At 42.0% G+C, this 10,767-nt stretch overlaps 1 protein-coding gene across 2 annotated transcripts; it reads left to right on the top strand.

The window, feature by feature from the left end:
- The first annotated feature begins 642 nt into the window (after positions 1–642).
- On the top strand, positions 643–10,582 carry ano6 (anoctamin 6). 2 transcript variants are annotated; one of them, XM_061667652.1, is made up of 20 exons: positions 643–933; positions 2,319–2,389; positions 2,778–2,906; positions 5,032–5,097; positions 5,560–5,850; positions 5,916–6,029; positions 6,110–6,225; positions 6,607–6,741; positions 6,840–6,945; positions 7,051–7,111; positions 7,218–7,363; positions 7,455–7,532; positions 7,607–7,835; positions 7,919–8,088; positions 8,191–8,288; positions 8,372–8,502; positions 8,752–8,957; positions 9,023–9,219; positions 9,497–9,602; positions 9,681–10,582. In XM_061667652.1, exons 1-20 carry the CDS (start codon positions 843–845, stop codon positions 9,903–9,905), a joined length of 2,766 nt encoding a protein of 921 aa, XP_061523636.1. In that variant the 5' UTR covers positions 643–842; the 3' UTR covers positions 9,906–10,582. The 2 variants fall into 2 exon arrangements, with proteins under 2 accessions (XP_061523636.1, XP_061523637.1); XM_061667653.1 differs by lacking the exons at positions 643–933; positions 2,319–2,389 and having other exon boundaries at positions 2,783–2,906; positions 5,004–5,097.
- The last annotated feature ends 185 nt before the right edge of the window (positions 10,583–10,767 follow it).

Raw genomic sequence — 10,767 nt, 5'->3', positions numbered from 1 at the left:
ATGCATGTAAGTGGAACATTTAGTCGGAATTATATGCAAGCAACAATGAGAAGGAAGTCACTGGAGATTGGAAAAAAAATAGGTAAATCTCACAGTAAACAGACTGGAACCAAACATCAAAATGACAGGAGCAATTGGGAGCCAGTCTATTACTGATGTTTTTTTTTAATAGTTTTATAAATTGAGTGACAATTGGGATTAATTTAACAAAATAGATTTATCAACTTGCTGTGACGTCATTATCAACCAAATTCGGACTTCCGTGCAAAAAAAAGTTTGGTTATTTTTCTTAGTTAAATTATGATGCGATTTTATAATGTGTGTGTGTGTGTGTGTGTGTTTTTTTTTTTTTTTTTTTTTAGAAAGAAAAGAAATTCGAGATCGAAGTGATTTCATGTAGGCAGCCGTCTTGGTTTTCCAACTTGCTGTGATCTGATATTAGACTCTAAACTTTGATTTACGGGGAGAAAGTAACAGTAAAAAAGAAAAAGTAAAACGATATGCGTGATATTGTCATCAACATGTATCTATTTTTAAAGTGTGTTACAAAAACTTTCACATCGTCAAGTCATTTCACGGAGGCTGCCATCTTGGGTTGTCGACGTGCCTGACGTCATCGCACCTCACCAAATTTGGATTTACGGTGGAAAACGAAACGTTACACCTCCTTCTTCGACCCCACCCGTGTTATACCACTTCTCTAAAGTCTCAACTTGGTCCAAAGTGTACTGAACGGTTGGTCAGTGTTGCGAAATTAACCTAAGAATGTACGCGGGACGGCGCCGTTCAGCTGCTGTGACTTCCAGACAATAAGCGAAAACTTTCGCTTTAGAGAGGCGAAAATGGAGAACGACATCCTGGAGATGGAGTCGCTCTCTGACGCCGGGGAGCTGGAGGCAGATGCCCGCTTGGAAATGATCGCAGAAGACGTCGGTGAGACAGACACTGGAGCTGATTTTTAATACTTCTTTTGTTGATTTAGTTTGGGAAGCTTAGTCGCAAAAGTGGCCACACAGGCGCACATATGGCAAAAGGGAAGCCCATGCCAACTCTGCATGAGTCATTACTTAAAACTGTGTTGAAATCAGTTTGCATTGCAATTTGCAGTGTTTTAAACTGTGTTGTTGTGACTTGCTGGCAACACAAACTTGTGTTTTTCCCTCGCTTGGGCGTGTCTCCATGCCCGTCATAATTAAATAAATAAATAAAACAGCCCTTTCGTGTTCCTCAGGGATGTCACATGGGCCCGCTGACATTTTCTGGGATGTTGTGGTTCTGCTAAGCAACAGCTCGTTTGTTGTTGCTTCCATTCCTTGAGTGGAACCGCACTGCATCGTAGAAGTGGGCGAGAATGAAGTCCAACCTGTCTTTCAAGGGGAAACTTTTGTTGTGGGTTTGTGTGTTTGCTTTATGGCCATGTCACAATAGTAGATACATCTAACCAATCAGTCTCGTCCATCTATTTTCTATTCACTTGACTGGGATACACCTGGACTGGTCCCCGAATCTCTCGACTGTGAGGCAGACATGCTAAACACAATTGCACCGTGCTGTCCTTACACATAACATATTTGTTGAACGTGCATATCATATTTTTGGCGATGTCATCGATGTGTTGGTTCTATTTCCCGAAATGGAACAAATTTAAAAATTAAAATGCAGAAATCCAGAAGCTGTCCATCAGCATAAATTGTGCTCCTCTATCACATGCATTATTCGAATTTTTCAGCTTGTGTTGTATCTGATGAGATTGTTTCGGAAGCGCCGCATGAAGTGGCTCATTTTGCACCGATTTTGACAGGCGCCTCTCGAAAGGAGGATATTATCGATGCCCAATGTCAGTGAGTGCACTTTGCTTTCATGACTCATCAATTATTCACACCCAGACTTTGGGAGCATTATTAAGACTGAAAGCATGGAGATACAAAGTACAGTGTTGTTCCTTTATTGTGATATCGAACCAAAAATCACACAATAAAAAAGTGTGACCCTAGCTGCTGGAACACAGGCAGGAAGTACCATTCACAATGGGGAGGGCATCAAACCAGCCTTGCTGCGTGTCTAAAATAAATAACACTCTAAGAATGCAAATGTTGCATCGTTGTTCTCTGTGTGATTATTATCTGGCAGCTGGATGCGCTCGAGAGGAAGTGGTGAGGCCTCTGTAGATAATCATATTTAGCTGAGATTGCAGACATGACAACCATACACCACCCACCCAAAGCAAAAATTAGAAAGGATTTAACGTTGCGTTCCTGCACGATTTCAATCTATCCATCATTTATTTTATTTGTTTAACCTTTGGTTTCCTTCTACAGTCTACCCTGAGGAGTTTCTACCAACATATCACAGTATTACAGAAGGTTCGACGGTAACTAAAGTGCAACTGGTGAGTCTGGCATATTCCATATTTCCATAGTACAGGTGTGACTCAATAAATTGGAATGTCATATATACTGCAAATATAAAATAAGATGCTGCGGTATCGTTCCACATCAGTAAACCCACTGTAATAACCACACTGTTGAAAGCAGCTACACGTGCTTTGTCATGTTTTATTGTTTGAGTGGAGGTGGAGGACGGGTGTCGTAATGTTTGCACATGCCACATCACCCGTATAAACCGCGACCACACTTAAAACCCTCAGCGCCATATCAGCGTGTCGCAGGACACGGGGCAGCCGTCCTCTCCTCCCCGACATGTACGAAGTCATGGAGAAAGAGGAGTACGCGTTCCGGCCCGCCGACTTACCCGACGGGCCGCGCTTTTGCCCGCAGGCCGAGTTCAACGACAAGCCCGATTCGCTGTTCTTCAACGACGGCGTCCGGCGCATCGACTTCATCCTGGTCTACGAGGATGAGGACAGGAAGGAGTTTGAGAAGCGACATACGTTTGCACGCCGAAAGGTAATTTTGAGGAACTCTACTGAGTAATGGCCTGCTGTATTTTATCCGCATGTGCTATACCAGTAGTTCTCAAAGTGTGGCTATACGGGTTGTCTCTGGTGGCGAAAGAATCGCTGAATTAAAAATAAAAATCACATTTAAAACATGCATTACGGTTTATAATTTTTAATCCAGTACACTACATTTTGTACTTTTCATGCACAGTATTCTTTTGTATTTTTCAAGTACCGTACGTTTTTTAAGTAGTGCAGTTCAGTTGTATTTAACTTTAAGTACAGGAGGCTACAATGCATTTGTACTTCATCTTTATGAGCTTTTTTTTTTTTTATTCCATTTTTTATTTTCCTATGTTTAAGTCCAGTGTTAATGTTCAAACTGCAATGTTACTTTACTACGACTACTAATGTTACTAGTGGTACTCGTGTTCTCTCTATTGGTATGCAAAAGAATCAATAAAAAAATACATTTACAACATATAAAACATGCAATTCAATCAAATATATTAGAATGAAGCTTGTAGCTATGCATGCAGCCTGTTTTTTTTTTGTTTTTTTTATTCCAGTATAGTAAATTTTTTTTACTTTTCAAGTTCGCTAGATTTTATTAAGTACAATGCTTTTGTATTTAACTCTTAAGGACAGTAGGCTATAATACATTGGCATCAAAATGCCAACAACATTTTAGAATGTATTTCACCAAGCTTCACAAATACAAATACATACACTGTTGTTTGAATGCGGTTAAGCATATTGTAACGCACAAAATGCCTTTTCATTGCCAGTGAATGTCATTTTTCAATGTGAAAAAAGTCAAACATTAAACTTAAGTTTAACCTTACACTTAGTGACTGTAGTTTTTGAACATCTCGTTATTATTCAAGATATGATTAGACTATGAATCTATGTCAAATATTTGGGAACGCATTATATGGTAATCTCGTAGAATCCATCAATAAATATTAAAAAACAAAACAAAAAAAAGCTAAGTCTGTAAATGTAACCTGCATTATTATTATTTTATTGTATTTCTTTAGGCAGCACGGTGGCCGACTGGTTAGAACGTCAGCCTCACAGTTCTGAGGACCGGGGTTCAATCCCCGGCCCCGCCTGTGTGGAGTTTGCATGTTCTCCCCGTGCCTGCATGGGTTTTCTCCGGGCACTCCGGTTTCCTACCACATCCCAAAAACATGCATGAATTGGAGACTCTAAATTGCCCGTTGGTGTGAATGTGAGTGCGAATGGTTGTTTGTTTGTATGTGCCCTGCGATTGGCTGGCAAACTGTTCAGGGTGTACCCCGCCTCCTGCCCGATGATAGCTGTGATAGGCTCCAGCATGCCCGCGGCTCAGAAAATGGATGAGATGGATGTATTTCTTCACTGAAGTAGATAAGTTCACTCTAAACCGCAGCCACAATTAATCAAAATTGAGCATTTCTTTTTTATTTTATTTTTTTATAAAAGCCCTTTTTTAATATGCAATTCTTATTTTAGAGCTAAATTGTTTAGGTGGGTATACCCATTGTAGCGTCCCGTGAGTGTACAGTCGAAACCTATGCATTTCAATAACTATTGACTCTGGACTACTATTTGCACAGGGAGTTTTAGTTTTCCATCAGCTTAAATGTGTCACAGCCATTCATATTTATGTAGTAGCTCTTTTTTTTTTAATGCTATCTTAAATCCCTGCCAGGACATAAATGAACAGCATCACACTCATACAGTATGTTCTATTGCTGTATTTCACAACTGGGTGGTGCACAGTAGGTATTGCCGAATGCTCGTGAGCTCTGTTTATACCTGCAGTGTTGCGAAATGCATTCCCACAAGGTGATCTCATGACAGGTTTTGCCATTCTGTATCTCCTCCAGTCACTCGTGAGTGTGTCCATATCCAAATGCACCTCTTAAAGGGATTGCCTTGGATCAGATCAGCCAAAACAACCATTGATGGTATTCCGTGTATGTTATGCCTTCTCATGGGAATGATAAGAAGACGTGGGAAAACGTCCTGGGTCCCGCTGAAAGCCACAAGATTAAGGACATCCCAGAATGCACTACTCAAATGAGTACTTATGAAGTCAATTGTTGTATTTGTGCAGCATAATAAGGTGTCTTCCTGGTCTGCAGAGACGGCGGGAATACTTTGAGGCCAGCCTGATGAAAATGGGAATGGAGTTAGAGGCGACACGATCTGTGAGTGGATTCTTTTAGGTTTGGTTGTTTGTTTGTTTGTGTGCGATTTCTCTGTGTGCGAGTTGTGGTAGAACCCAAGGGTGGACAAAGTTTTAAGTCGTAAAGATCGGCCAAGTCATTCATAGATGGTTGAAATGTGTATGTTAAATATGTGAAATTGTTTATTTTCATGATTAATCCATGCTCATTTTTTTCATTATTTTATCATATTTTATATTTATAAGTAATTTAATTCGAACTAATTAACCTGTTTTAAATTTTTAAATAAAAATACTTATTCAACTTGAATTTTTGTTTTATTATTTAAAAATAAAACAACCAGTTATTTTTGGAGCAATTTAAATAAATAATTACATTTAAATGTACCTATTTTGTGGCCAAATGGCTAAATTAATGTAGCATATAAAATATTTTATTTTGATAATAAAATACAACGTAAAGAGCAATGCCACGTCGATCCAGGTGGCGGACGACAACCTGATGTTCGTCAAAGTGCACATGCCGTGGGACACGCTGTGCACGTACGCCGAGGTGCTGCACATCAAGCTGCCCATCCAACCCAACGACCTGTCGTCGCAGCGCTCGCCGTGGTGGCACTGGCTGTCGGTGGTCACCAAGCCCTTCTACCCGGACGAGAGCCTCATCACCAAGGAGGCCGAGTTCTTCACCGCCCCCTTCGAGAAAGACCGTCTGGAGTACTTCTACGTCAAGGACAAGGACCTTTTCTTCACGTCATCCATGAGGAACAGGATGGTGAGCTCGCACTTGAAATGATCATTTCGAGCATCACAATGAAGGACAACGACGCTCTCTTCCAGACTTATTACATTTTGAGTCGAGCTCCCTATGAGATACGAGGCAGCTTGAAGAAGTTTGGCATCCGAAAACTGTTAGACGGCGGCGTTTACAAAGCTGCCTACCCGCTCCACGACGTAAGTGTTGACCGTCACCCGTGGGTGTTCGCTCGCAGGACGTTTCCTGGAGGTTCATCCCGTGTCATGTGTTGATCCAGTGCAGGTTCAATGTGAAGTCCCAAGAAGAAGGCTGCCCCAACGAGAGGTTCCGCCTCTACAAAGAATGGGCACACCCCAAAAGCTTCTACAAGATGCAGCCACTAGTCCTCATAAGGTGACATCATTCATATGTGCGCTCAACGAGTGATTCTCAACCAGGTGTGCTGTCTGAAAATGATTTATTTACCACAAATGATGTATCTTTGTTCATCTGTCTATGCCAGGATAATTAAATGCTCTTTGAGGAAATGGCAGAAATTACAGTTAACCTGTGTATCCACCTGTTGCCATTCGTACAACATAATACAGTGGAACATCAGTTAACAAAGAACACAGTTTTTATTAACAACATTTCGGGAGAAAAAACATCTTCAGGCACTATGTTCGGTTCACAAACGGTCTTGGTATGGAGGTGTGCCATGGGATTTTTCCAATGTCCAATATGTGCCTTGGCTCAATAAAAGTTGGGAAACACTGCTCTACAATTTTTCCACAGGAAGTACTACGGTGAGAAGATTGGAATTTATTTCGCCTGGTTGGGCTTCTACACCATCATGTTGGCTCTGGCTGCTGTTGTGGGTCTCAGTTGTTTCATATACGGATACAAAACGCAAGAAACCAGCACGTGGAGGTACTTGTCGCAAGTACATACAGAGAGTCTTAATCTCCACTGTGTGCTAATTCCAGCTATTCCTTAACAACGACATCTGCTGTCTCGTGTGTTTGCAGCAAAGAGGTCTGCGACCCAAACATTGGAGGCAAAATAGTGATGTGCCCGCAGTGCGACCAGGAGTGCAAATACTGGCGGTTAAACAGCACTTGTGAAGCGTCAAAGGTCAATATACTGTGTACATCTCTTTGTCTGTTGATGGGTCATCTTATTCTCCCCAAAATATAATGAGGTACAAAAAGTCTTAAACTTGATTCTTTTGTTTTGTAGAAACTGTGCATATTTGACAATTTTGGCACTCTGGTGTTTGCAGTTTTCATGGCAATCTGGGGTAAGTCTCTGATTTGAGTGTTGTTGTCATTGTCCCCCCCCCCCCAAACATTACTCAGGCATTCTTCTAATCAGCAGATGTGTCTGTCTTGGTCTCCTCGCTGCAGTGACGCTGTTCCTGGAATTTTGGAAGCGCTACCAAGCCGAGCTGGAATACCAGTGGGACACTGTGGAGTTCCTGGAGCAGGAGGAGCCGCCCCGGCCAGAATATGAGGCCAAGTGTATATACGAGAGGAAAAACCCAGTCACAGGGGTGAGTTTCAGTCTTTTTGTCATCTCAGTTTGGTTGCAATGGTTCAAAGTTACAGTAGTTTTATGTGTGTGCGTGTGTCTGTGTGATTTAGATGAAAGAAAAAGTGCCATACACAACCTGTGGACGATGCATTCGGGTGTCAATAGGAATGGGGACAGTTTTATTCTGGGTAATATAATTCTTTCAAGGTTGTTCCTTTAAGTCAAAATCTATCATGTTAAAGTTTTAATCTTTGCGTCACAGATCCTGCTAATTGTGGCGTCCATCGTGGCCATCACCGTGTACCGCCTGGCCGCCTTCTTCGCCTTCTCGGCCAGGCTGCGAGCGCAGGACCTGAAGGAGCTGGAACCCCTCAAGGAGTATGTGACGCCGCAGGTGGCCACGTCGGTCACGGCCTCGCTCATCAGCTTCGTGGTCATCATGATCCTTAACATGCTGTACGAGCGGGTCGCCATCTGGATCACCAACTTTGGTGAGTCGTTGTAATCGAAACAGAAATGTGAATGTTTACAGTGTTCTCTCTCTATATCGATATATATTTCTTTCTCCTAACAGAGCTGCCAAGGACAAAGACTGACTACGAGAACAGCCTGACGCTCAAGATGTTCCTCTTCCAGTTTGTCAACTATTACTCGTCTTGTTTTTACATCGCCTTCGCCAAAGGGAAAGCCGTCGGTTATCCCGGACGACCCGTCTACCTCTTGGGAAAATACCGCAATGAGGAGGTAAGGTTCTTCTCCCTCTGTTTGCATGTTTACTGGTTGAACTTGTTTGGATTTGTGTTCTCGCTTTTTTATTTTTTATTATTGTGATTTTTTTTAAATTAGTGTGATCCTGGTGGATGTCTGATTGAACTGACCACTCAGCTGTCAATCATCATGGGCGGTAAAGCCATCTGGAACAACATTCAAGAGGTCCTATTACCGTAAGAAATCAAAAATGCACGACGAGCCGATACCGCTATAGGAGCTCAGCTGTACTGTGACCTCCACACCGTGCGTCTCGCAGGTGGGTGAAAAATTTGATCTTCCGCCACTGCACGCGTGCGTCGTCGCAGAAGGTGATTCCTCGCTGGGAGCAGGACTACCAGCTTCAGTCCATGTCCAACCTGGGACTCTTCTATGAGTATCTGGAAATGGGTAAGAAGAAGTTGAAGCGTTCAAAAGCCAAAAGCCCACTAGCACCATTTACACAAAGCAATATTAAAGAATGCATGAAATGTTGGCTTGCTCACCAAAAAAAAAAGAACTAATGAGGACAACCGGTATGAAAAAAATGATGGATGGATGGTATTAACTGTGCAGAATTATGCATAATGTAATACATTAATACAGTATAATAATACACTGTAGATATGACTATATTGGTGTGTTTTTCCAATCACGCAGTCATCCAGTTTGGCTTCGTCACCCTTTTTGTGGCCTCCTTCCCCTTGGCTCCGGTCCTGGCGCTGGTCAACAACCTGTTCGAAATCCGCGTGGACGCCTGGAAAATCACCACGCAATTCCGCCGCATCGTTCCGGAGAAGGCCCAGGACATCGGCGCCTGGCAGCCCATCCTTCAAGGCGTCGCCATCCTGGCCGTCGCCACCAATGTGAGCTCCCGTCCGAGTTTGCCGTACGACGTCGTCAATTGCCGATTCATTTGAATTGTCCCCAGGCTATGATCATCGCCTTCACCTCTGACATGATCCCACGGCTGGTCTACTACTGGTCTTTCTCCGTGTACCCGTATGGAGAGCACGATTCTCAAACCATGCAGGGCTACATCGAAAGCTCCCTGTCCATCTTCAATATCAGCGATTTCTCCAACTTCAGCAGGCCTCTGAGCGCGCCGTACAACATCAGTACCTGCAGGTACAAAGAGGACAACGCCATAAATAGCTTTTGTTTTATGGGACAGTTGTAACAGTGTTTAGGAAGGAGCTTGAAACAGTCCTGTGAACTGTCTGTTTCCGCCACATTTACACACAATTTTGACAAAGTAAGGAGTAGAAAGTGCAGATATCTGTTTTCCAGTGTAGTGAGTGAAAAGTCAAAAGACAAATACGTAATTGTGAAAAATGTAGGTACAATGAAGTATTTGTACTTTCTTACTTCTCACCGCACAAACAAACAAACAAATTTTTTTCAGGTATCGAGATTTCCGCTACCCTCCTGGGCACCCTAAGGAGTACGAGTACAACATCTACTACTGGCATGTGATCGCTGCCAAAATGGCGTTTATAATTGTTGTCGAGGTAGGAACACAAGCAGCAAGTCTCAGACTCTAAGAAAAAATACCTTATCTTGAGTTACAAATGGATGTCTGTCGACAGCACATCGTTTACTTGACCAAGTTCATCCTGTCCTACGTCATCCCCGACGTGCCGTACGCCGTCAAAGAGCAAATGAAGCGGGAGAAGTACCTGACCCAGGTGATCCTGCATGAGACGAACCTCAAGCTGGTCACCAAGCGTTTGAAGCCGGCCCACGACGCTGCGCACAAGAACTCGGAGGGCAAGCCGGCGAACCAGGAAATTGAGCTGAATCTGGATTTTTGAAAATGCTTGCGAATGACTGAAAGTGAACAAAACTGACAATTTCAAAGATGATATAAGCAAGCAAGTTGGACAGTAAGGAGAAACACTGCTCATGTGTTGCGATTCAGAGAGGAGAATACAATGTAAGGTGTAAATTGGTGTTTCCGACAGGTCACGTGATAAGCCTAACTGTTAAATTCTGACATATTTCAGTATTATTGAAAGCCATAGAGAGACACTTTGTTTTTACTTTACAATCACATGCCAATAATCTCACAATATATACATACAATGAGTTCATTAGAAAAGGGCTGCATAATAGGAATAATGTGTTTTAGATGAGACATTCTTATTTTAGCAGCAAAATAGTCTGTGTGGCACATGTCACAAAATGTAATGTTTACAGAGTCTGTCAGCTCTTTGCCACGGTTTTATTATGTTTCTGTCAAAATGATGAATTTTGTATTTGAAAACTCAATTTATTCTGCTGCACTTTTTTATGGACAGGGTTCAACTTATGTGACCACTGCTGCACAGTATTTTTGACTGCATGTTGGAACCTGTGTTAAAACAGTTATCTGCAATACCTCTGCTGTATTATTTCCATGCTTTATGATGGTACTATAACCACTATAAAGGGCCTCTCTCATTTGTATCTGTCTTTTATACAGACCTATTAAATTTTTCTATCAAGAAAATTTGTGCTTCAAGTCATTTTTGTCATGGGGGGAATAAAACAAAATAGCTTCATCTTAGAAGTGTTTATTCTTGTTTTCTTGGCTAATATTATTTTTGATTTAACTAAATGTATGTGGCAGCTTTAGTTGACATTTTATACTCTATAAAATGCGTTATTAAAATAAAATAGTGTGTGTTTTCGCCA

This window comes from Phycodurus eques, chromosome 22 (assembly GCF_024500275.1).
Source record: "Phycodurus eques isolate BA_2022a chromosome 22, UOR_Pequ_1.1, whole genome shotgun sequence".
In the NCBI taxonomy this organism is placed as follows: domain Eukaryota; kingdom Metazoa; phylum Chordata; class Actinopteri; order Syngnathiformes; family Syngnathidae; genus Phycodurus; species Phycodurus eques.
This window is presented reverse-complemented; position numbering and strand designations above follow the sequence as displayed.

Excerpts from the sequence above, each read along its gene's own strand:
- ano6 (XM_061667652.1), top strand. The coding sequence starts at position 843 with ATGGAGAACGACATCCTGGAGATGGAGTCGCTCTCTGACGCCGGGGAG. Across the intron at positions 7,364-7,454 it reads GGAAAAACCCAGTCACAGGG|ATGAAAGAAAAAGTGCCATA; the intron begins GTGAGTTTCAGT and ends TGTGTGATTTAG. Across the intron at positions 8,089-8,190 it reads GAAAATACCGCAATGAGGAG|TGTGATCCTGGTGGATGTCT; the intron begins GTAAGGTTCTTC and ends TTTTTAAATTAG.